Source organism: Doryrhamphus excisus, chromosome 9, assembly GCF_030265055.1.
Source record: "Doryrhamphus excisus isolate RoL2022-K1 chromosome 9, RoL_Dexc_1.0, whole genome shotgun sequence".
NCBI classification, from domain to species: domain Eukaryota; kingdom Metazoa; phylum Chordata; class Actinopteri; order Syngnathiformes; family Syngnathidae; genus Doryrhamphus; species Doryrhamphus excisus.
The window spans coordinates 13,769,261-13,797,136 of NC_080474.1; the positions used below are offsets into that span (position 1 = coordinate 13,769,261).

A 27,876-nucleotide genomic window follows, 5' to 3' on the forward strand; every position below is an offset into this window, starting at 1 on the left:
TTCTCATAAAATGACCTATCGGAAATATAGTGGGCGGGATGGATCAATGATCTGATTGGTTGAACGGCAATTTGCTTGGCCAATTGGATAATTACCTTGTTTCCATACTAGTAAACTGCCTTAACGTAGCTAATAAGGAGTCCTTTAAAGATAGGTAAGCAGTGAGCACCTATTTAACTTAACTATTTAACCTATTTAATTTAGCTATATGTTGCTAGTCAGCTAGCCGGAGCTAGCCTTTCCACCTTCAAGATTGTTTCATTGAAAGTGAAAATTAAGTTGTAAAAGGTACAAATATGGAATGTTGGACAGTTTGTACTTAAAATCGAATACGATTTGTAACAACTGAGCTCATCCCTAAACTACTAACTTCTTAATCCTTTTAGCCTCCCAGTGCTGACCTCAATAAGTTTTATCATATGAGTCATATGTGTTATTCCAACATTTTCAGCCAAATATATCTGATTCATATCTTGGAAACAACCGTTTTAATTCAATGATTAATCAACTCAACTGACTGTGGTGAGAATTATGATTTTTACTCAAAATATCATTTGACTTCCTTCTTGTTTCTTTTGCAATGTGTCTGTGGGATGTGCAAGGGTGAGACCTTTAATAGGTTATTGCATGAATGAGATTAGATGAGGATTAGGATTAACTGCACCAGTCGTCATATTAACCAGCGAGGGCTTGAAAGGAGGCTATCTTCATTTTTAATAGATGCATAAATGCATTCTTATTTTTTAATAATAGTTCCCATTATAGTACAATGTCGTACTTTTATGTACGGAAACACAGTCAATGTCGTGGTTTAGTTAATCATTCTTATAGTCTTTACTCGACTGCATTGTGACGTCCTATTTTTAATGTACTATATTTTGTTTGAAACGTTAACAAGAAGACGACGCTTGCCATAGTTGACCACACGAGGGCGGTAGAAACTGCCGAAAGCAATTCACAATAACAAAGAAATTTTTCACATGGAAAATATTATAATTAATTAATAAATACCATCTTAATTTGATTAGATTTAGCCAAATATCACATAAATATTACATAAATAATCATAATGGTGAATATTAAAATTATAAGCAGCCACAACATTAATTTAACTGTATCAAATTGCTGATAATATGAATATTAAATATTATGAGGAAATATTAAATTTAGCTAACATTTACTTGTGTAGACCAGTCCAGGGAGTACCCGGCCTCATTTATTAAATTTCCCCAAATATTTACTATTGAAATTAATATTAGGTTAACCCAAATGTATTAATTTGATCACATAGGAATAGTGAATAGTAATACATTGATCATAACAATACAAAAAATGTAATAAAAAATAATTTGACACATTAATATGTTATTAACGATAATACCCAAAATTGCAAATATAAAATTTTAATATTTTTTCACAATTTCATTTTTTAGATTAACATATTTAGAAATGTAATGTAATATTTTCATGCAATATTTTTCATAGTGAATTTATCAAACTTAAATAGACTAAGCTAGGGTCCAAAGTTCAATTTATTGGCCTGCATCATGTTATTGCAAACGAGTGATCGGGATTAAGATCACACTAACAATACAGTACAAAAATTACAATCTGTTATGTCAAAACATTGAAAAACAAACTATTATGTTTACACAAATTACTACTATTTAACAATTTTAACATGTTTATTTTCACTTCCATTAAAAAATGTAATAAATATAACATATATATAGTTGAATTAGTATTAATAATTTGTACTCACGTGTCAGGCTATATAGCACTACATATAAAATGTAACATAAATCTATTTGGAATGTACTGACAGTCAAAAACTGAAGCTTGACAACCACCCAAAAAAAGAGGAAAAGCACCACTTGATGTGGGAGGAGTCTCGTGAGTGTTGCTAGTAGTGTTGTGTGTGCGGGGGGGATATTGCCCGCCCCGCCCACACGGCGTTTATAATACAGATGCGCTCCTGCGTGCAGCAATCGGCCTGAAAATCCAACAGGCAGGACGAAGAGGGGGAATACGAAGAAGAAGAAGAAGAAGGAGGCAGAATGACGACACCAGGAAACACATACGACGTGATCGTAGTCGGCGGAGGAATATCAGGTGAGTAGCAACATGCTAATCTTGTCAATGTTCTTTCCTCCGCCTTTGCAGAGTACAAATAGACTGTGTAAGACAACTGTTGCTCCTCCTGCTGCTGATGCCGTTTACTACTATTACTGCTGCTACTATTGTCACTCCTCCTACTACTACTACTATGTAAAGAAACAAATCCTCATTTGTATCTATCAACACCACCATTCATGTAGCTTGTAGAGCAAGAGCTAATCAACCACAGCATACTTTGCATTACATAAGAGGAGGAGGAGGAGGAGGAGGAGGAGGAAGGGTGGTGGTGGGTCTCTGCTGTCTTTTTTTTTTAAATCTTGGTTCACCATCTGACTAATTAACACTTTGTTTGCTGTTAATCACACAAATGCTCTTGACTTACCATTATCATGTCTAATCACACCTTGTTTCATGTTCAACACTAATACTCCCTTCTTCTGTTTAACTGTTTAACACCACAGCAACGTATTCAAGTTAACACAAATTATTGTCATTGTACAGTAGTGTCAAGTGAATGAAATAATTACATTTACATAATAATCAGTGGTTCCCTCCTCTCTGATTTCTTTTTTGTACATTACATATATTTCTTTCCGTTTTCAGTGCATTATAACGCAAGAAAACGAGTTAATTTCAGTTAGCTTACAATGCTAGCTGACTGTGAATGACGCTGAGGCTAGCCGTTAATGAGGTGTTGTGTTAGTTAGTTAGATAGTTATTCTGAGCTCAAATTAGCGAATTTTCTCGTGTTATAATGCACACAAAAGGGAAATAAATATGTGAATATTTGGGGCAAGATTCCCCAAATGGGCAGTTAAACTTTAAATGTCTCAGATCATGAAGCAAATTTAAATATTAGTCAATGACGTCATCCTTTCAGTGCATTGTAACACAAGAAAATTAGTTAATTTCAGCTAGCTTACAATGCTAGCTTACACTCTTCTGATTGTGAATGATGCTGAGACTAGCCGTTAATGAGGTGTTGTGTTAGTTAGTTAGTTATTCTGAGCTCAAATTAGCGAATTTTCTCTTGTTATAATGCACAGAAAAGGGAAATAAATATGTGAATATGTGGGGCAAGATTCCCCAAATGGGCAGTTAAACTTTAAATGTCTCAGATCATGAAGCAAATTTAAATATTAGTCAATGACAACATCTTTTCAGTGCATTGTAACACAAGAAAATTAGTTGATTTCAGCTAGCTTACAATGCTAGCTTACACTCTTCTGTCTGTGAATGACGTTGAGGCGAGCCGTCAGTGAGGTGTTGTGTTAGTTAGTTAGTTAGTTAGTTAGTTAGTTAGTTAGTTAGTTAGTTAGTTAGTTAGTTAGTTAGTTAGTTAGTTAGTTAGTTAGTTAGTTAGTTAGTTAGTTAGTCTAATTTTCTCGTGTTATTTATATTAAGGACTGTCAATAAATTGCTATTGCTTTGAAGGGAGCGTAAGTGATAGGGATGACGGGGTAATTTTGCCGGATACAAGTATAAAACTAGTACATTTTGTCATCCATATTTGTGTTTAAATAAAATGCTCATTATTATTCACTCTTCACACTCTGTGATTGGCCAGTCACACACAGCGACCGCCGCTCCCTAGACGGCGGCAAACAATTGACAAGTTGCGTTGGTCACACTGCCTCCATTTTATTAGGTTTCGGTTTTCATCTATAGTTACTTGGTGAACTTGTCTCATAACATTTGACAGGACAGCTCTGTGCAGGCTTGTGTTACGTTTGTCACTAACGCATCAGGGGTAGCACAACCGCTTTTTTCCTTGAAAAGTATTCTTGTCGGGCGGCATGGCGGTCTAGTGGTTAGCGTGCAGACCTCACAGCTAGGAGACCAGGGTTCAATTCCACCCTCGGCCATCTCTGTGTGGAGTTTGCATGTTCTCCCCGTGCATGCTTGGGTTTTCTTCGGGTACTCCGGTTTCCTCCCACATTCTAAAAACATGTGAGGTTAATTGGCGACTCCAAATTGTCCATAGGTATGAATGTGAGTGTGAATGGTTGTTTGTCTATATGTGCCCTGTGATTGGCTGCCGACCAGTCCAGGGTGTACCCCGCCTCACGCCCGAAGACAGCTGGGATAGGCTCCAGCACCCCCCGCAACCCTCGTGAGGAAAAGCGGTAGAAAATGAATTAATTAAAGTATTCTAGTCTTATTCCATGAAGTCATCATAAAACAGGCATGCTACTTACAACATCAGAATTTTGTTCATTTTCAGTTGGCAGTACACAGACAGTGTGTAACCGTACCTGCATTGCCGCATTGACTGACCACAAGATTAGGTACACTTGCACAGTAGGTCAAATATCGATATGTCGCAGTATGCACGTTACAATCTTAAACTTGTTTCGTAAGCGGTGCGTTTCACATTTCATTGCGTCACTACCGGTGTGTTGTTTTTTTTTTTTTTTACATCTGTTCTCTTCTAATTTAGCTGGTAAGATAAAGTCACTTGGAAAACTTTGCTTGATGTACTGAACACTGTGTTTTTTGAGAAAAAGTTCAAAAAGGCTGATTTCCTTGTCACAAACTTCACACAGATTAAAAAAAAAAAATAATAAAAAATGATTAATTAATAAGTCTTACAGATCACTTACACACATACACAGTACACATATAGTGAAATGATAATAAATATAGCAACTTCTGATTAATCCGTGGAATTTCAGACTTAAAATGATGTACCGACGTAAGCCCCACCCATTTCCGGTTAAACCGCGCCCATTTATGTTTTATGCCCTGCCGTATCTGAATACAGATATAGACACAGATAAAGATAGTGGTGTACTCACTCATCCCTAGTAACCGAGCAGGTGAGGATTCCCATAATATTATGGGAGTGCAGCGTGAACAAAAAGACAGGAGCCCGAGCTGCTGGTGGCATTTTTTTATACTTAGCCAGCTAGTCTCTTTGCTGACTCACGTCAAGTGACCTCAACACACACAACAACAAATCCGGCCTTCAAAATAACAGCACAGCACAAAATAACAGTGGTACAAAATAAGTCACAAAAATAGCTAATATGAGTCTGTTAAACTACAAATTGATGTATCAACATAACAAATGATTAGTCCTCGCCATTTTTTTCCAATTGTATATTTTATTTGATAGACTTCTATTGGATTACCTGAATCATAAAGGTTTGTTAAAAAACAAACAATATTATTGGTCATGCTGTGTCATTAAAAAAGTAAATCCAGCAATACATTGGGTGCATTATTTTTAATGCTATTTTCAGAACAATATTCAATTCCACACATTCATTTTTGTTATAAAAGCTTAGGATCCCGATCGGATTGGCTAGACCAGGGGTCACCAACCTTTTTGAGGCCGAGGGCTACTTTGTGAGCACGGATACTATGAAGGGCTACATGACCTGTTTGCAGTGAACTTCCAAAATGACAAAACTGCACAGATCACTTTTTAGTAATCAAAACAAAAGGAATATGCTTGCATTGGAGCGTTCGTGACAAGTTTTGAAGTGTCTCTCCACATTGTGCCGCTTTGGTATTGCAACAGTCGTCCCGCAAATAAGACACATACATTTTTCTTCAAAATACGTAAAGAAAAATTCTTCCTCCCAATCACTGTGAAAAATGTAAGTCCTTCTTTCGCTTTTCTGCCATGTTTTTGGGGGCTGCACCGCTGCACTATATCAGAAAAGCGGTGAGCGGACGCGTGCGCACACATGAACTTTGACTTGAGGTAAGAGTTGAGTTATAAATATTTTAGTTTTAATTTTTGATGTTATAACACGATTAAAAAAAATACATTAATGTAAGCAATTCTGATTCAAAATTTAAAGCACAAAATAACAATGATAATTTGTGACTAGTCGCGGGCGCCTTAAGTGGTCCACGTGGGCACATGGGCGCAGTGTTGGTGACCGCTGGGCAAGACTATAAAAGAAATCGAATTGGAAGCCAAAGAATGTTGACTGGGACACCCCTTTTTTTTCTTATACAAATTACTGTGAAAAACTGTGATAGAGTGAGGGTGCAATGTTAGAACCGAGATGTAGACCTTTAACAACCGGTGCAAGGCATTACATTAAAAATATTAAACCTGTATATGCAACCATTTACTAAACTACTGTTGATGCTCATATACATGAGCTTTTTGTTTTCATGTTGTGTTGTGCTTCTTCCTGGCGGCCGCCACCCTCTTTCTGTTAGCTTCCACTGACCCAGCGCGCCGTCTGTCCATCAGTCAGACTGAGTGATTTAGGTCAGTGTCAGTTCAAATTCCAGTCAAGCAAGCGCAACAAAATGCTGTGGAAACAAGCTAATTCAATAACACAACCAGACACCCCCTCTGTTTGTCACATTAGGGTGTCCTAATGACAACATTTACTTACAGAGCTGCCCTTTAGCAGTGCACACATATTAAAACCAGATCAATGAGACTTCCAGCTGTCCCCCCAACCCCTCCATCGCCGCTTTGGGCTGTAAAATTGAGATTGTCCTTTTTGCTGCCAGGACCTGGTGAGGGGAGATGAAGATGCTTTATGAGGCAACATTAAACACTTGTGACAGCCGCTTATCACACTGAGAAAGGAAGAGGAGGACAGAAAGCAGAAGCTGGAAAGCTAAGAATGTGGACAGGAAGTGGATTGGGAATGTCAGGGCAAAAGGGGGATTGTGAAACTGGGAAGAAGATGCAAGTAGTTAAACATGCACACTAGTTGGACATGTGGGCATATGACAACTAACAGCTGATAGATTGTGCGGACTTTGCCTGCAGCATTACTCGTTTTTCCACATTTGGAAACATCATTAAATGTTAAATGACAACACAGCGTTTGAGCAAGCGGACCATGGACTTTGAAATTATGGATTATTTCCCGCCTTTCTATTCATTTCTATTATTGATTATCGGATTGTGTGTGCTTTTGTTAGTGTATGAGTATTTTGAGTCTTCCTGTCTATTTATATTATGCAAGGCGGCAAGTATCAATAATAACTAGTGGGTGTGGGGGGAGTAATCACATTAATTAGTGACTTGAGGAAGTTATGCATGTATGTGCCCATGCAAGCGTACCTGCAGGGTTTGTATTACTATAGTATTTCTATTATGTAAGGTACTGGTTATCGACGTGTCACGACGTGGGTGCGGAAACACAGTGAAGTGCAAGCGTTCAGAATGGCGGTAATAAGGTTTCAGCGCCATGAGGTGGAAAAAGTACAGAAAATAATATACGTAATAAACAAGTAATGAACCAGTGCTGGTCAAATGCTCACACTGGAAGCCACCTAATTACAATTGAATGACAGCCGTATACAGCCAACACCCACAGGACTAAAGCCTAAGATCAACACCGCCTGCAACAGGTACCAGAAGGCAAAATAAGAGCACAGCACATGAAATGAGGAACACCAAAGCAAGAGTGATCACTTTTGTTATTTGATCTGTCTATGTTGGCCGTGCATGAGCAAGCATGACATAGGATGACTTATAGCCCTTGTATTTATTATCATGCAAGGTGGTGGTTATAATTAATAACTGGCAGGAGGCGCGATCACATGAATTATGTGACATATCTACATTGTGCAAGTGTGCCGTGGGTTTTGACTTGTGGATTACAGTAGTAGTTTCTTATCCGAATGCCACTCCCTGTGAGGATCCCCGTGAGGTCTATTTTGGCACTCTCCGTGACCACAGATCTCAGCCAATATTACTGATCTGTTTGTTGCTGTTGCTTGAATACCACCTTGCTGGAGCAACTAACTCTTCAGGGGAAAAAATGAGGATCACTTGCACAACAGGCTAACCATCGCTATCTTCTAACCTTCAAGGCTATTCACCACCAAAAAAAAAATAGGAGGATAAAGGGCTTCTGCTGCAGCAAATGCACAAGAAGAGAAGAGAGCCAGGAAGTAGGTTGTCTCCAAGAAGGAATAATGAAGTTCAATGTCACGAGAGAACAGGTTGAACAACATGGGAGGCAGCCTGAATGAAATAATAAATAAACAGCATAATTCCCTGACCACTTAACAAAACACATTAAGGAAGTGAAAAATGAGAAAGTGCACTTTTTTTTATTTTGCCCATCATTCACAATCCCTATGTGAAACATAACACATATTTATTTCCCTTTTCTTTGCATTTTTGCATGAGAAAACAAGTTAATATAAGCTAGCTAACAACTGACGTCATGGGAAATACCTATTTTGACACTAAAGCCCTCACAAAAAAAACTCAGTGTTCGATTTGCATATTAACCAAGCTACAGCCATATTATTATTGTAGCAGCTAACCTGAAAAACAACTTTTATCTCGCAGACTAACACAACGCCTCGCTAAGTGCTTTTCGAGACTGACTGTTGTTCAGTGGAGAGTAAACTGTTTATACACTTATCCTGGACTCCTGTCCCATTCTGAATAACATCTATAACATCTCCATATTGGGTGATGTTGGAGTAATACATCCACCGACAACGGCAACAAGGGTGCCGTCATACCCATGCCACTCAATGCTAATAAGGCAGCTAACCACTTTTGGCAAATCATCGAAGCCCAGTTCAGACTGCGAGAAATAACACAGGAAGTGACAAAGTATTTCCACAAATTGGACCACGCTGGACTTCCGCTCTCTGTCATCAACTACAAATGAAGTTATGAGTAATTTTTCCAACAACATGAATAAGCGCCAAGACTTTCATCAGTGCATGTTCCCAGGCATGATTATCATCATCACGTCCCCATGCGAGCAACACAAGCAACACAAGACATGTAATTGGCCTCTGTGGATCAATAAGGATCCTTTCAGGGGTTGTCTTATTGTCACTTAGCTGCAATTGGATTGTTTGTGTTTGCTTTCCTGGAGAAAGATCACATCAAATCACATTTTCATTTGTTGAAAACAAAAAGCTAAAAACAGGCTACTTGTTTTCATATGGGAGGAGTGAGGCCGTTTTCTGGTGCATAAAAACCGTGAGAGACATTGGACACTGCCAAGAAACTCTGTCTTAGCAATTAGGACCGCTGTTGCCAAGGAGACGACTGTCGCCATGTCTTTTCCAGCACTGAGCATGAAAAGGTGTCTTTGTGAGAAACTTGAACCAACAACATTGTTCTTTCATCTCACGTCCCTCTCAACAGACAAGGACATAAGGCCACAACATTAGATATACTCGCATAATTTGTTATCAATTACATAATGGAAGAACTTGTTTGTAATAATGGTTGTTTCATAGAGTGGATGAAAAACATGTACCGGTTGGTTTGGACCACACCTGTAATGCATTACTGAACTCACACCCAAGCCTCTCTGTAATAGCCCACAGGGCAAAATGTTTTTTCACTGATTCCCAATCTGCAAAGTTCCTTATCATGCCAAAGTGACTTTCCAATGAACAGTCATGTGTCCTTAGGATAGGGGTGTCCAAACTTTTTCTATCGAGGTCCGCATACTGAACGTCAAAAAATATGGTGGCACTTGAATATTTCTACAAATGTATTTTAAGATTTTCTGTAAAAAAAGTTAAACAAAACCTACAGTATTATTGGCAAATCGGTGCAAAGTGTTAGCCCTGCCATAGTTCATTAAATTGTTGTTCAAGCCCTGCCCTAAGGTATGTTTGTGAACATCAAATAAATTTCGCTCAGTTGTTTGCTCTACTTTTGAGAGAAATGATTAAATTTACATTTAAACTAGAAAAGCACTCAGTGACTGCAGATCTTCGGCAAGCATCATAGTTTCCCCCATGTTGTGATTCATACCAAAATAATATTCCTACCTTTTTTTGATCAGTCTTTAATATTTTCTAAAACCTGTTGGAAACTTGTACTCTATTTTTTTCCCAAGTGATCTGAACATTTTTTGTGGAGTTATATGCACAAATGCCCAAAATGGTCCAATCTCGCCATGTTAAAGAATCCTATAAGCTGTAAAAGGGATTATTTCGTTTTTCACCAGTTCTCACAATGTTTTTTGAATAACTATGACATTTTCTATGACATATTTCACAAAATTAATTACCACAGGAAGTGTGATAATATGACAAATTTGTCATCTTTATTTTAGAAGTACCATATGATTTATTCATTTACTTTATATACCTTTTCCTGGTTAAAAAAACAATCTAGATTTGGTCACATTGTGACTTTTTTCATTGAAATTAAGTTGTATGTTTTTGTATTTTTGGCCCTTGTGAGGATAAGCGGTAGAAAATGAATGAATGAATGAATGTTTTTAAAGAATGGTTCCAACTTTATAAATCTCAATAGCACACAGTTGATTAACACACAATAACGAAGGGGGACTTTTTCCACTTTTCTGACCAATAAATGTTGTTTCAATGTTGTATTCTCATGTTAAACAATGCCAAAGCATTATGATCAGATAATGAGGTTTGCGTATTTGGAAGTGAGCCCTGAAAGAAGTTTTGGATGGCTCTGCACACTCGGATTTACTTCTACTGATGTTGATGTGATCCAGACTTCTTTATTTGGGCTGCAGATTGCCTGAAAACGCGGAACTACGTATCTGGAAGTCCTCGGGAGGAATGTGAGCACAGTGGAGTGGGCATACCTCGAGTAGGGCTGGGGGATGGAGTAAATTAAACAGACCTTTTGGGTCGGAGGCAGGAGGTCCATGGAAATACTGCAGAAAGTGCATAATCTGGAAGATCTAGAAAGCTTTCATTATTGTGTGTAGCTGCTCTACATGAGTCCACAACTCAATACAAAGTGCCGAAAATTAGCATAATAGGTCCCCTTTAAAGCTACAGACACAAAACAGTGTGTTCCCAGTAGGGCTTACTCAAAGCACTTTTTAACTTCTACATTACAGCATCAAGGCTACATTTTGGACAACATACTTCCAAACACTATTATTTCAAATTATCTTCCACAATCATGTTCTTTGAAGCAATTATAGCTTTGCATCATTTGAAAGAAAGCACTCTTATCAAAGCAAACACTCCCAACTGGAGGCTTTTTTTCTTGTAAACCATCATGGCTGCAGGCATAAACAAGCGACACAGACAGATGCTCTTTGTCTCGAAAGACAGACAGTGACCTTTCAGAGCGGAGTGCAGGTAATGGCATCAATTTAATAGCATGAATTTGCGAGGGTCGCTGTGTGTGAGGCCACTCTGTGAGTGTGTTTGTGTCAGTAAGGAAGGAGTTCTGGCTGAAGATGCTGTAATGCAGCACAAAGTGTATTTAAAGTAGTATAAACCTTTCCAGACTCAGTGTGGCTTTGTGGGATTTTTGGAACGAGACAGTGGAGGAGGAAGCGGAGGGAGGAAAGCTGAAAAGGCAATTCAGAGCAAAGGCTAGGAAAACAGCTTACGGATGAACACTGACGCAAATACCTGATAGATTTGACATAGTGGTATTCCACATGAGTTATTTTGGGGCAGTGCTCTCTCCCCCAAAGACTTTTCACCCTAGGACGAGCCTACATGTCGTTTGGATTTTCAAACCTTTTTCCCCATTGGAATACTGGCAATATATGTTTGTTTATTGTTTAATATGCTTGTATATATTATGTTGTATATTTCATGTTCATATAATTTGTATTTTTTTACATTACATTGCATTTTTCCAATATTATGTTGGCCACATGGAGGCCTCATGGTTGGTTAGCATGTTGGCCACACAGAACTCATGTGCATGCGTGAGTTTATGGGGTGCTACGGAGAAAAACATGCATTTTAGGTTAATTGACAACTTTAAATTGTACATAGGTATGAGTGTGAGTGTGAATGGTTGTTTGTCTATATGTGCCCTGTGATTGGCTGGCGACCAGTCCAGGGTGTACCCCGTTGTCAGTGAAATATTTTGCATAATTAATGCACAAGCATGCATTAATTTTGGTTATATTTGTTAAATATATCTAATAATAAATCGAAGTACTGTATGTGTCCCACATGTGCTGCAGTGTACTGCATGCACACTCTCTCTTTTGTAGTGTAGTCGAGCACAACTGTGCTCCTTGGAGTGACTGACTGTGATCAAAACAAATAGGTTTCTAGGCTGGCACTGCCAGACACTCTGTGTTCCCACTCCTGACTGAGGTCAGAGTCTGAAAAGCTGGCCTGGCTGCCATACAGTCTGCACTCGCTCTTCTATTCTGTCGAATTTCAAAACCTCCACCATCCGACACCACCACAGCCACCCTTTTACCCCTATCACATGATCAGGAGGTCACCTGCTGTGTGGGAATATTTGTCCCCTAAGCCTCCTTTTTAATCCTGTTTTCATGAAAAGAGACGGAGATTAATGGTGTAGAAATAAGATGGACATGTACAGTCGTACCTTGCTGCATTGGGGTTCAAACATTGTGCTCGATGCCGTTTTTCAGTGGATTGACGAAATTGACATGCATGGAGTCAGCCATGGCACGTTTGACACACATAGACATGTTAGACGTCACATAGTGAAAACAAGTTTACTTCCCATTTCGTGTGGAAGTGGTACATTTTGGGCTTCTTTCTTTGTCATTCTTCCCCAACCCATATGAAACAAATAAACAAACTGGAGGATAACCCAGCAACCCTAGTGAGGACAAGCGGCATAGAAAATGGATGGATGAATAAAATTGGAGATTAACTAGTTATCTCTGTAACATGCTATATGTAAAGCGGTGGCGGTCTCTTGCAGTGATCCTGTAACCTATGCATTGGGACTTGAGCAAAGGATAATAGGAGTGCAAATGTTACTATAGGGGTGTTATTTCATGTCTGCAGGTCTCTAATAATGGTAAATTCATATTAAGAAAGTCATTAACAGAATTTCTATGCTCCAAATACGAAAATACTGAATATTGAATATCGAATCCTACTTTGCGGAAATTCACCTATCTCGATCAGGTATGGAAAATGTATGGTTTCTTTTTTGAGCCCTGCAACATCTGTCCACAATGTATCTGTCCATAATTCCTTTAGCAAAACCAGAAAAATGGTCAGGATACTTTTTGATTTACATCAGCATTAACCCGACGGGATGCTGCCATTTGCAAAATATGGCATTGTCGTTTTGAGTAGTTTTTTAGTATTGCTGATAACAAAAAAGTTCCTCCATCATTTAGCGGAAATAATGATGAATCCAACCCCCAAAAACTGTGATGTACTCTCTTCTAGGGTTAAGTGCAGCCAAGCTGTTGAAAGAGAATGGACTCAACCCTGTAGTCTTGGAGGCCCGCGACAGAGTTGGTGGTCGAACCTTCACCGTAAAGGTAAGGCCCAGAATCTAATCAGGTAAGGCATCTAAATACCTTTCACTTGATATGTAGCTCACTCTATGCTGTCACTCCTTATTGTTTTCTTATTGGTGTAAAAAAAGCTATGATAAACAAAGCAAAACTTTTTCAATGTTTGTATACTACAGCATATGGAAAGTATTATATAATTTTTTTTAATCATAATTGACTTGACATATTGAACATATACAACACAGATGGCCGTTGAATGTTGATGAAGTCGTAAACATAGCACGCAATAATCCAGGGCAAAAATGTTTTTGAATAATTATTACATTTTTGATTAAGATTTTGATTAAATTTCACAGGAGCACTGATAATTGGATCAGTAATCATGCTATTATGCTATCCGATGTTGCGTACACCAAATCGAAGGCGAAAGTTTAATAAACATGATAAACCAGTATCCAAAATCAAAAAATATGTGCAACTAGCGATAAAGCTTCATTTTTGGGGGCATACCCAATACATTGTCATACAAATATACTGTAATCTCTCACTTACCACGGTGAATTGGTTCCAGACTCAACTGTGGTAAGCAGGTTTCCTCATTTACAACCTTCTAAATACTGTTTTTAACATAACTAGAGCCTTATAGACATGAACTAACGCCCGTATAGTTACCTTTACACTTGTATTACCCAATAGAGTAGACATAATAGGAGTAAAAAAGCCAGAATTAGCACAACCCTGGTTAATATCAGTGAGTTGTCATTAATGACTCATTCTTTGTTGCAAATTCAGGTGAATATTTAAAGTGAAATTAGTTCATTTTAATTAATTTGTCATAAAAAAATAATATCCGCCACAGCAATGCAGTAGCAGCAGTCCACCTCCCGTACAGCCCACCACTACAGCTTAAAAAACTCCTTGAGGAAACCCAGTTGAGGAAACAGGTTTTTTTTATCTTTATGAAAAAAGTTGGGATGTGCCGTTTTTGAGAACATTGTATGGATAATGCAGCTCTTGAAATTCGATTTCATTAGCTTAAGAGTCTGACTGGTGTGAGTATACTTATCATGATAAAAGCATTCTGACTTCTACTGGGTTATTTTTATGTCTTACGACAGAATAAGGAGACCAAGTGGGTGGATCTGGGTGGGGCTTACGTGGGCCCGACGCAAAATCGTATCCTGCGATTGGCCAAGCAGTACGGCATCAAGACGTATAAAGTCAACGAGCAGGAGAAGCTGGTGTACCATGTCAATGTGAGTGTCCAACATTCTTTGTGCTGATATTCTGCCATGGTTTTAATTCCACTGGGCCAGGCCTGAACAGGATAGGCTCAATAGAAATACAGTAGATAGACGTGAATGAATGATACCATTTCTAAATACAAGTTAAAGATTCTGGTTTCTTTTAACTGACTGAGCGTTAGCAGAGACAAGTATCAAGGACCAGACCAGCGAGGGTGTCATTGATCACTGTGATCAATAGCTGTGATCCGTTTTTGTTTTTTTAAAGGGGACCTATTATTGTATTGAGTTGTGGACTCCTATAGAGCAGCTACACACGATAACCTCCACAGAAAGCTTTCTAGATCTTCCAGAATCTGCACCTATTCCAGCTATATTTCCTTGGCTTTCCAGAACATGCCTCCAGGCATGCCCACTCCTCTATGATTAGTCACACTCCTGAGGACTTCCGGATGACTGCCGAACCCCACTTTAGAATTTTGTCGGTATAGGGGTTGATAATAAATGAATAAACATTTTTACTTTTACTTGAAAAGGGGTTAGGAGTTAATGGTATTTAAGGAGCTACTGGCTGGAGACCCCTGACTTACTGTGTATGAACTGAAAGAGTGGTAACATAGGTCCACGCAGATAACCTTAACATCAGGGGTGTAAATTTGGTCATTAAACGTTTTTTGTGGGACTACCCGTGTTTAAAAAAACTCAGGTTCACCCACTGCTAATAGCAACTTCAGACATCGGTGAGCTTGTACTGTCGGGCTACAGATGAAGTGTATCCTCTGCAACCACTTCTGACTCTGTGAGCACACATGTGCATCTGCGGTTCAGAAGGCCGTGGATGTGCCTGGAGGCCCATATTTCCATGTTTATGCATTTACATAAAATTTCCTGTAGATATTTACAAATGTATTTTGAAAAGTTTTCCACCCAGTGGTCAGCGACCTCTGATATACATATAGGCTCCCCGGACAAAAGATGCTAATCTTAGCCAACGAGATGGACAGTGGCAAGGCAGTAATGTGATGTGTCTCGGTCTGAAAGCACTCAAAGGAGGCGAAGAAGAGAGAGGCCATCTTTCTTGGCTTTTTATCCATATCTTGTTAACCCTGCCATGCTCCTCGAATGATTCGATTCCCTGCCGCTGCTGTCATTTGGTGCCTGGTGCAGCCCACTTGCCTGTAAATCACATGACTGTCTAGTGTGTGCATGTGGCTGTGTGTGTGTGCGTGTTTTATCTGGATGTGGGCTGCGTTGCTCAGGTTATTGAATCAGTCACAGATTGACTTTGAACATCTGGTTGGTTAACATTTTATTAATACTCGCATCCAATATCTTATTAGGTACACCTGTGCATTTTAGTTGCGCTAAATACAGGTCAAAATATTAGCAACAGCTCTCAGTCTGATGGATTGCAACACCACTTTTTTGTGACACTTTAGCATGGACATGCTGCTGCGGTGACCTAGGGTGTGAGTGCATCTCCTCAACAACTATCTCTGGAGAATCTACAGTACATGTAGCTTCCTGGTTGGTTGCCATGGCAGTAGGCACCATCCACCAACTGCTCACTGTTATATCAGAGCAGTACATGCACAGTGATGGCAATGTAGTAATAATGTAGTAATACACATTAGACACGCAAGCAGTAGGCCATCAGACTGTTAAATGCTAGTGCTAGTGTTTTTTTTCCCGCAACTAATTTGTCTTTATTTGTGTTTTGACTATTGTTCATTTCTGATGTTGTACATCATTTTTTTGCATATTATTTTAATTGCTTATAGTCACTTCTTAGATCTTTAATTTTATTATTGTTTGACTTATACCAAATGCAAAAACAGCTGAAATATAGTACTAAAAATAAATAGCAAGTAATAATAATCAACAGTACTTTTGACTTATTTTGTAACTATCATTTTACTTATTTTGAATGACACCATAAACATTAAATATACTTTTTAGGTTCCTACTCTCTTTGGGCGAAAGGAAGGGTACACTATGGACTGGTCGAAAACAACTCTATATTAAATAAAAAAAAAAAATTAAGTTAAAAAATTGCAAGTTAATAATGCAAATTAAGAAAAAATAAGAGAAGATTTACAAATTGTTGCCCCCAATTTTTGAAATGACATATTTACATTAAAAATGTGTACAAGAAGCACTAACTTGGAGTGAGGATGTCGAGAAATTACACATGAGTCATTTTGATAAGTTATTTTTTTGACAAATTGGTCTTTGTTATCAAAATTAAAAATACACATGTATATCTCTTTAAGGGAGTGCTGCTTGAAGGACATCTCTTAAAGAGACAGTAGCAGACAAGAAGTGACCTGGCTGCAGTAACAGCAGCAGTACTAGTAGTAGCAGTGAGTCAGTGGACTAATAGCTACTCAGCATGTGTGCACAGCCATTGTGTAATCAGGGTTAGCTTTGGCGCGAGCCGCTGCTGTTGCTAATCAGCTTTTGCTTTGGCAGATTGTAATCCCAAAAACTCCAGTGCTCACTTTCCTTATCAGCAGCGGCCCAGAGGCGGCTGCAGCCTTCACACTCTGGCGAGCATTAGAAGACGCCACCGCTTATCATGGCGCTATCGCATGACGACGAGCGGCATAGTAACATTCGATTGTGCCAGAATTACAGTTATCTGATCGCTAGTGTGCTGCTATGCTATTTTCCCAATATGCACTCTACCGCATCAATAGTTACACACCCTAATAGACATTCAATACAGGATGAAATGGTTTGCTGGGGTGTTTCTAACATTTTGGTTGCCTCAGCACCACTTATAGGACCCTATAGGTGTTTGGTCTGTACGCGACATTGTCTGATGTCTCTGCTGTCTGATGTAGACACAGTGCTGGTGTGCATCCTCTTCCTCCTCCCTTTTGTATTCACTTCACCATCGTTGCCATGGAGACAGCAGGAAGGAACTGTTGCTCCGTGGTGACAGACATTACCAGTCGTCGTATGTATTGCTCTATAAGTCATAGCAGACAGTCATGTTGGTGATTATTATTGGTATGATTATTAGTATTTTCATCAATACACCCCCAGTGGTAATATAAGCGCTTGGATGACACCAGGTGCCAAATTGCCTTTACAGGTCCCACATTTTCACCGATTAAAGAGCGTCTAAAAGATGCCACAATAGGCATATATTAGGGTTGTGTCTGTAGCTTTAATGATAATGTCAAGTGCTCGGCTACAAAAGGCGCTATTGTGTTCTTTTTCCACTTGAATGTTGCACTTGTCCAGTGAAACACAGTGGTGTCATGCATGCTCTGTATTATGCTAGCACATCTGTAGCTGATGGACTTTATTGACTTATTTACTGCCACGATCCGTGACTTAGACAGCGTGACAGTATGTTTAAGTTCTCGTTTCCACGCCTCAGTTCCTGTTTGTTTACCCTTTACCCTTATTTGCTCCCTGTCCTTGGTTGTCATTTGTATGGAGTCATTTAAGGGGACCTATTATGCTTTTCCCACTTTTCTGACCTATAAATGTAGTTAGAATGTTAAACGATGTTAAAGTTTCAGATAAAAGAAGTTTGGGATGGCTCAAAATACTCGGTTTCAAAAGGCATGGTAAAACTGCCCCTTTGTGATGTCACACATGGGCCGACTTCCTTATATGGTTCATAGTTAGGAAGCACTTTAGGCGTGTGACCAATCACAGCGGAGTGGACATGCCCGGAATCCGTTTGGACAGAACGCACAAATCCAAGGAAATACAGCTGGAATAGGTGCGGATTCTGCTAAATCTAAAAGGTTTTCTATGTGGGTTATTGTGTGTAGCTGCTCTATAGGAGACCACAACTCAATACAAAGGGTCGAAATATGAGCATAATAGGTCCCGATTAATAACAAGTACACTTTTACCTGCACATTTGGTCCTGCTCTTTGTCGAATGTTGAGCCAAAATATATAAGCCCAAATGTGACAATTTACATTCTTGACTTATTTTAAGATGTATACCATGACAACTGCCCAAGAGTAAATAAGGCATGTTAATGTTATATTTTGTTAATATTTCTGCATATTTACACCAACCTGATGCTACTCTTTGGGTATGTTTGTTTTTCATGTACTAAATTACTTGTTGATTATTTTTAATTTCAATGAACACATCCTTATCTGGTAAACTGTAGTACTTCATCTAAATGAGTAAATGAGTAACACGGTCAAAAGTCCAACCGTTTTTGTATACCGTTAAGTATACTTTGGTATAATTACATAACCAGTGTGTCATAATATGTGACTTATGTAATGATTAGACAAAGTACCATGTGCACTCATATCCTAAAGTCAAGTATAGTAGTGATAAAAGGGTGATGCGGTTGAAAATAATATATTTACTTTAATGTGTACTGCATGTTATTAGATATAAGGACTGTCAAGGTTTGCTATTTTTAGCTTTTTATGGAGTTTGCCTGTTAATATTAATAATAAGACTGTTAATCATTTCTACAAATACTATAATTTTACTGTCCATGTCCATTAGGGAAAGTCTCACCCCTTCAAAGGGTCCTTTCCCCCCATGTGGAATCCCATCGTCAAGTTGGACTTCAACAATTTGTTCAGGACCATGGATGAGATGGGCAAACAGGTAAACCATCGGACACATTCTGATCACGGTCTCATGTGTCAGTTTGTCTTCTGTCTTTGAAGATCCCTAGAGAGGCCCCCTGGAAAGCCCCCCATGCTGAGGAGTGGGACAAGATGAGCATGCATCAGCTCTTTGAGAAAATCTGCTGGACCAGGTAAGCATAGGGTCCAATGTAGACCAGTCTTTTTGGACTTACATACATCGAAAAATCCAACATGATCACATCCAGGATGCTGGTCCAACTCAAGTTTTTAACTTCAAATCCTCCTCTGTGTTCCCCGAGTACCGCCCGTCGTTTTGGCACCTTGTTTGTCAACGTCAACGTGACCTCTGAACCCCACGAGGTATCAGCCCTGTGGTTCCTGTGGTATGTGAAGCAGTGTGGCGGAACCATGAGGATCTTCTCCACCACCAATGGAGGACAGGTATGATGCTTACCTCCTCAATATGCACACTAGTTTGTGACATGCCATGACTGACTCCATGCAGTGTGACTAATCTAATGTCATGTGTCAATAATGGAACATTACTGACACCTAGTGGCCAATATACTACATATACTTTTGTAATATTGTTTGTTTAATGATACACCAAAGTTTAATGATACACAAGGGAGAGAACGATAATCAATTACAACAATTACATATACATTTGTACATTTAAAAAAACTTTTTTTGTCTTAAAACTTTTTTGTAATATAGGCACTTATTAATTTTATAAAGACTATGTTGCTCTTAACATCACAATTTGTTTTTCTCATAAAATTATGACTTTTTTATTGTAACATTAAAATTTTTTCTCATATGACAACTGTATAATATAATAATAATAATAATAATATTTCTGGAAATCTTTTCCAGGAGAGGAAGTTTGTGGGCGGGTCCAGCCAGATCAGTGAGTGCATGGCCAGAGAACTGGGGGAGCGTGTCAAGCTGCAGTCTCCGGTCTACAGGATTGATCAGACCGGTGACATGGTGGTGGTGGAGACGGCCAATAAACAGACCTACATGGTAATATAATGAGCCACCGACATCCTATTTCTAGTATGTGTTGCTCAATACTGCTATCGGTTGACGAGTACTGTATCTGGTCCTCAGGCCAAGTACGTGATCGTGGCGACGCCTCCTGCTCTCAACCTGAAGATACATTTTAACCCTGAGCTGCCCCCGCTGAGGAACCAGCTGATCAACCGCGTCCCCATGGGCTCGGTCATCAAGTGCATGGTGTACTACAAAGAAAACTTCTGGAGGAAAAAAGGTACTTTAAAAGCCACAAAGGGTTATTTGTCATTATTTGGGAATGCTGAAATTTTGTGTTGTTTCTTCATCATTTTTGTTTTGTATCCACCAGGGTTCTGTGGCAGCATGGTGATCGAAGAAGAGGGTTCACCCATTGGATTGACGTTGGATGACACAAAGCCTGATGGGACCGTCCCTGCCATTATGGGGTGAATACAGGCTATCTAATGATAATGCAGTGACAGCACAGGATGGACCCTAATTGGCCAAACAATTGTCTTTGCTTTTTCTTTTGTCATAGATAAATGGTCATGCTGACTATAGGACTATAGACTATAGAACTAGAACTGAACTACATTTTATTATTTTTCAATTTAACTACCGAGTGTGACTTATTTTTGCGCTTGAATGACAAGTAACTTGTTATGTATTAATTACATTGGTCAAGGTAGTTCTAGTAATTTAATGTTATATATATATATATATATATTTTTTTTTTTTTTTCTTATATAGTATTTTGATAGGATTCCCCTATTGATTTATTATGGGAAAACATAATTTAATATCATATGATAAAATACTGGCTGCACGGTGGTCGAGTGATTAGCACGCAGGCCTCACAGCTAGGAGACCCAAGTTTGAATCCACTCTCAGCCATCTCTGTGTGGAGTTTACATATTCTCATGTTGTTTGTCTATATGTGCCCTGTGATTGGATAGCGACCAGTCCAGGGTGTACCCCGCCTCTCATCCGAAGACAGCTGGGATAGGCTCCAGCACCCCTGCAACCCTTGTTGTGGATAAGCGGTAGAAAATGAATGAAATGAATGAATGAATAATATACCACATGATGGCAACCACCAAGTTTCACCCTAATAAATCTGAATGACTTGATATTTCTCACCAAACCTGCACACACCAACTGAAACTTCATGTTGTTTGGCCAAATCACCTCAAAATTTGGTACACACCATTCGTGAAGACCCTCGTGAGCATAAGCGGTAGAAAATGAATGAATAAATGAATGATAAAATACCAAAAATATAGGGATGGGTATCAAATTTGCTGCTTCTATAGGCCCTGACCACGTTCCGTCTGTACTAGCGAGCACCAATTCATGTAAAATCAAAAGGCCAAGCCCAAATGCCAGTCTCCGTGGGTTCCTTAAAACCATTCCTTAAAACATAAAATTCACATGTGAAAAAGCCACCAACAAGGAGACAAATTAGAGCTGCAGAAGCTTAAATAGGTTTTCCAGTAACTATTCATTTCACTCTGGCAGATTCATCCTTGCCCGCAATTGCAGGAAGCTCTGTGGGCTCACCAAAGAAGAGAGGTATGGCCGTCACCATGGAGGCAAAAGATGTGAAATGATGCACAATATTTCGTCTCATTAACATCCCTGTGTCTTTTCTGTTCAGGTTGAAGAGGATCTGTGAGATCTACTCCAAAGTGCTGGGCACTGAAGAGGCTCTACATGTGAGTGTGGCCTCCCAAACACATTCTGGAAGGCTGACTCCATTTACATTGTGTCCACCAGGCAGTGCACTATGAGGAGAAGAACTGGTGTGAAGAAGAGTATTCAGGAGGATGCTACACGGCCTACTTCCCCCCGGGGATCCTCACGCAGTTTGGGAGGTAATGTCACATTGGAAAAGTTAAAGGTAAACACTGGATATTAAAGGACGTTTGTGTCGACCCTGCAGGGTCCTGAGGGAGCCCGTGGGCAGGTTGTACTTTGCAGGGACTGAGACTGCCACTGAGTGGAGTGGCTACATGGAGGGGGCTGTCCAGGCCGGAGAGAGGGCGGCCAGAGAGGTCAGAACATACAAAATTTGTGATGCAAAATTCCATATAGGTCTCCCCCGGATGTGCCTGGAATACCTCACCTACCCTGATTGTCATGCAGACAGCCCGGCCACCTTGTATTTTCACCCTGTCGCCATCACGGGGTCTTGTGTCCAGGAGATATGCTTCATCCCTTCATGAGGGATAGTGCGCCACTTATTTGCAGATAAAGTAGAAGAATATTTTTATATTTTAGTATGATTTATATCAGGGGTCTCAAACTCAATTTACCTGGGGGCCACTGGAGCTAGGGTCTGGGCAAGACTGGGCCGCATCAGGTTTTCCAAAAAAAAAAACAACAAAAAAAACACATTTATTAAAAACAGAAAAATATACAAACCTTTTCAGTGCTTTGGTTCCGATTTTCTACAATAAAAGCTCTGATAAAACATTCCACTTTTCTCAAATATCTTAATTTTTATTTTTCTGCACAAAATAAGATGAAAATAAATAAACAAATCAAGAATAAAGAAAATCAATCAATCAGTAATAAATAAATATAATAATAATAATAAAACGGCAAATAATAAAAACTTAAGAAACCACATATAGTTGGTGGGTAGACAAATTATTTTTTTCAGATTAAAATTAACAAAGCATTATTAGAGCCCTGTAGACATGACAAAACACAACTATAGTCACATTTATACTTTTTTTATTTACAACATATTGCGCAACTGCAGGGTCTTGAGACACATGCTAACTCGCAAACGAGCTTAGTTTAGAGCTAGCGACCTAAACGGTAGCCTTCAAGTTATTTCCTTTTAACTTAAATAGCCAAAAACTTACCACTTCCACACGGATAGGGAGGATAACTATTAACAGTTATTTAACCTTTAGCATGAACATTAATCCTTCATTCATTCATTCATTCATTCATTCATTTTCTACCGCTTTTCCTCACGAGGGTCGCGGGGGGTGCTGGAGCCTATCCCAGCTGTCTTCAGGCGAGAGGCGGGGTACACCCTGGACTGGTCGCCAGCCAATCACAGGGCATGAACATTAATCAAACGTAATAATTTTTTCTGGGTACATGATACCATACAGCATCCGTATCAAACTTGCGCGGGCCACACTAACATTAAACTTTCATATCAAGGCGGGGGCCTCAAACTAGTGTCCTGCGGGCCACATTTGGCCCGTGGGCCGCATGTTTGAGACCCCTGATTTATATATTAAAACATTCTAATATATTTTATTTGGGGGCTGTCAAATGCTAAAAATTTTTATCACTTAAATCACAGTTTTCAAATTAATCACGATTAATCACCATTTGCAACCATGAGTGAAATATGCCCATTTTTACTGTACAGAAAGATTTTAATGTAATTCATAAAATGTATTATTTCTAGATGTCAAAATGCTATTTGTGATAATCATGTATTTTGTGTATCCTAGCATGTACATGACATTATGTGTGGGATCTCAGACGATCATATCACTTCCTTAACATCCAGTCAGTATTGAATAAATATATGCTATATATTCATAACTACATCTTTTTCCAAGGGTATTGAAGAACAAACTTTGCAACATGGTTCAAACTATTTAAATGGGAATAGTCAAAAGGCTTCCCACAGGGATCCATGCTAGGGACCCATTTTGTTTGCCAAATCCTTGGACGCTATCGTCTTTCTAATGTTTGAGCAGATCCAAAGTGTCAGTCGGTTCAAAGATATTGTTTCGCTAGAAAGAGGCTCCTCTCTTGTGGCTTATGGAGAACATCATCTCCACAAATGCACCTGCCATGCTAAAACCATCCAAATCACGTGATAGCCACTCGAGCATGGTCTATAATGAGGTTGGCTGGCACTCATTCGCTATCACCAGGGATCAGCTTTGCTTTGTTAGCTTCATTGGAAGACATCTTCTCTACCTTAATTCACTTTGATGCCGGAAAACTGGAAGCCGGCAGTCATTAGTGAATGCTTTGTGTCTCGTGTGTCCCCCAAAACCCTCCCCACCGAAATCCCGGAAAGATCACTTCTAAGTTTTGTGTACTTTGAGTAGGATTCTTGTACTTTTGACTATACAATTCTCTTGTTGTGTCTTGTTGTTTACTTATTTATTCATTAACGTGTCTTTTGATGCATTCTCGTCTAGTTTTCCCTCTTGAAGACGAGAGAGCATCTCTAGCGTGTCTTTTTGTGTCTTCCACAAACACTGATACATTTTGTATGAACACATTTGTCACACCAAACAAAAACAAATGGAACATGAATAGTTTAAACGTGACAAAGGATACACAATAACTCACAGTAAAGGAGCACAGTAAAGTGCTCCTTAAGGATACCACAAATGTTTATACGCACATTTCTATTTCATTTGCAACTTGGGGAGTGGTCCAGGCCACCGAACGTCGTAGAGAAAGAGTCAACAGGAACAAAGTCATATGAATTTAGTTTAGAATTAAATGAGATTTAATTTAGAATTAAATGGGACCTATTATGCTCATTTTTCGGCCCTTTGTATTGAGTTGTGGTCTCCTATAGAGCAGCTATACACAATAACCCTCACAGAAAACATTTTAGATCTTCCAGAATCTGCACCTATTCCAGCCGTATTGCCTTTGATTTGTGCTTCCTTAATTTATTCCACCCACGGCCCGCCTCCAGGCATGCCCACTCCGCTGTGATTGGTCACACGCCTAAAGTGCTTCCTAACTATGAACCATATAAGGAAGTCCGCCACTCTGTGACGTCACAAAGGGGCAGATTTACCACGCCTTTTGAAACCGAGCGTTTTGAGCCATCCCAAACTTCTTTCAGGGATCACTTCGAAATGTGAAAACCTCAATATCTGAAACTTTGTCATCATTTAACACAAGATACTACATTTATAGGTCAGAAAAGTGGAAAAAGCATAATAGGTCACTTTTAGGTTAGCATAGTAGCGTACATCTGCTTTGCAGTGTTCCGAACCTTGCTAGCTCTGTGCAAACAGTTTTTCAAAGGGCATAATTATATGTGCCCCTAAAGCCCACTACAATTTCAGCATTTGAGGTTTTTGTGTGTAAAAATGACAAAAATGGCAGCGAATTAGAGTTTTTGAATACCTTTTGCATTTTTAAAATTTCATCTTCTATTGAGTTTTAAAAATAACCTTCAGCGTCTCAGCATCTTTGAGGTTTGGGTGTTTCATGTGCTTTTTTTGCAACCAGGGTGAGGGGAGAGGTCTTCGCTGCTTTGCACAGTAGAGAAAGGACAGGGAGAGTCGGCAGCGACAAAGTCAGGACAGACATTTATCTTATTTATCTATTTATCTACATTGATTTACAGTAGCTAACTTTTACCACCACATTATCTAACCTGGAAGGGCACTGCCCCATTTGCCCTCCATGGACTGTACTTACATAGTAAATGTATATGTTCCAGGTTTTGTGCGAAATGGGTCAAATCAACCGCAGTCAGATCTGGCTGCCGGAGCCCCAGTCTACGGTGAGAAGAAATCTTCATCGCATTTCAAAGCCTCAAAGACACGTGTCATGTGACTGATGTCTCACCTTTCTCTGCCCCCCCCCCCCCCCCCCCCAAACAGGAAGTCGTGCCTCTCCCTTTCAAGACCACCTTCTGGGAGAGGAACTCACCTACAGTGGGCGGCCTCCTCAAGCTGATGGGCGTCACTACTGTAGTGTGCGCTGCCACAGCGGCTGGCGTGGTCGCCTACAAGAAAGGGCTTCTCCCACGGTGTTAGCCACTCATTTCCTGTCCACCCGTCACAACCGTCGTCCCGTCTAGTCACATGTGGCTCGTAGCAACATGGACGTTTTGAAGTGGTTTAAAAACAACACCTACTGTGTAGCTACATGAGTACTGTACTGACATAACATGCATCATATTTCCATGCATTGCCAATTTACTTATCATTTACTTATCATTTTTTTTAGCTTGTGTGCATGCATAATGTCCACAAGTGGGTGTGGGGGCGTGAGTGTGGGTGTGTGTGTGTGTATAATTACCTCTGCTGATTTTTTCGGTGCTGATTTATTGTTCTGATGCAGCATTTGTGCCATTGCAGACAAGTCAAACAGGAGGTTGAAAAACAAGTCTAGTTGCCTACTCTTATTGTCATTTTTGTTATTCGAATTGTCAACCACTCTACATGAAAGCAACACACTTGGCCTAAAAGAGTTCACAAAATAAAATACCGCAAACACATCTACCTCAGTCATCCATGTTTTTAATTTTTCAATTTTTTTTTAAAGAATAGGATCGGAATATCCATACAAGAATAATTAATCAGTGTGAAATCATCCTGTGAATGACTACCCAACAGCATTTTAATTATACACATTTTACTATTTGTACTATTCTAAATATTCTCTAAACAAAGCAAAAATGTACATAATAATAAATACATTTATGATAATAAATACACAACAAAATATGATCTAATGATTTCAATATTTATTGTAGTAATTATTAGGGGTGTCAGGAGATTAAAACATGACAAGATTTCATATTCTTATTGAAATATTGCATTATTATTCTACATACGTACATATTTATACATGGGCCGCACAGGTGGATGAGTGGTTAGGATATAGGCCACACAGTGAGGAGTCTGGGAAGACCAAGTTTGAATCTCTGTGTGGAGTTTGCATGTTCTCCCCGTGCATGCGTGGGTTTTCTCCGGGTACTCCGGTTTCCTCCCACATTCCAAAAACATGCTAGGTTAATTGGCGACTCTAAATTGTCCATAGGTATGAATGTGAGTGTGAATGGTTGTTTGTCTATATGTGCCCTGTGATTGGCTGGTGACCAGTCCAGGGTGTACCCCGCCTCTAGCCCGAAGACAGCTGGGATAGGTTCCAGCATACCCACGACACCATTGAGGATAAGTGACATAGAAAATGGTTGGATGGATGCACAAACCATAATAAGACATTATCATAAAATCGTGCAAAAGTATCTACGTAAGCTAACCTCAGCCCTCAAAATCTTCCATTCATGCATTTTTACATGGGTGCAAAAATATTTTTTAGTTCTGAATTGATCTGGATTTGTTGACAATAAGAGTAACTTGTTGATCAATGTGATCCAAGCATTTGAATGTATTTCCCCACAAAATTTTTACCTCTCAGTTTTTTAGTCTGCAAAGGAGCCTTTTTTTATTGTGTCATTGTCATCGTGACTCACCTCAGCAGTAGCTTTAAATAGTTGGACATGATGACAATACAACATTTTAATCATGTGTAAGCTTTTTTTAGTGTAAAACATTGGCATGACTTTGACTCCATAAGTTATAGTCACTTGGAGAAGCAACATGAACACTTTTATGTTGTACAATCGTGTGTGTGTGTGTGTGATGTCAGTGTAGTCTCTGTTGTGCCTTACTGAGGGAAAATGGTGTTTGTTTCTTATATTGGTATTTCTCATAAGTGCCTGTGTGACTGGACACTCTGCAACGCCCTCATCCTTCATTCATTCAATCATTCCTTTTGTCCACACCAGCTTGTTTTCCTGCTTTTGATGTCTGCAATTCCTCAAAAAGAACGTGGTGATAGTGATTTATGACAGAGACAAACAAGTGAACAATAAATCTTTTACTCTTTTTCTGTGCAGATTATTGTTTACTATATACAGTGGCCTAGAAGCGCAAAGGACAACATTTACAATTACCCAAACCGATCAATAAAATTATTTGTTTTAATTCA

The 27,876-nt window shown here is 39.2% G+C and overlaps 1 protein-coding gene across 3 annotated transcripts; it reads left to right on the forward strand.

Annotated features, from left to right (window-relative positions):
* Positions 1-27,876, forward strand: mao (monoamine oxidase). Of its 3 annotated transcripts, none has more exons than XM_058082904.1 (16): positions 1-154; positions 1,986-2,112; positions 13,216-13,310; positions 14,405-14,542; positions 19,031-19,135; positions 19,198-19,289; positions 19,419-19,560; positions 19,996-20,145; positions 20,233-20,392; positions 20,486-20,582; positions 21,655-21,708; positions 21,794-21,851; positions 21,913-22,010; positions 22,079-22,190; positions 25,595-25,657; positions 25,758-27,876. In XM_058082904.1, the coding sequence occupies exons 2-16, from the start codon at positions 2,058-2,060 to the stop codon at positions 25,911-25,913; spliced, it is 1,575 nt and encodes a 524-aa protein (XP_057938887.1). In that variant the 5' UTR covers positions 1-154; positions 1,986-2,057; the 3' UTR covers positions 25,914-27,876. The 3 variants fall into 3 exon arrangements, with proteins under 3 accessions (XP_057938887.1, XP_057938889.1, XP_057938888.1); XM_058082906.1 differs by lacking the exon at positions 1-154 and adding an exon at positions 266-288; XM_058082905.1 differs by lacking the exon at positions 1-154 and adding an exon at positions 371-522.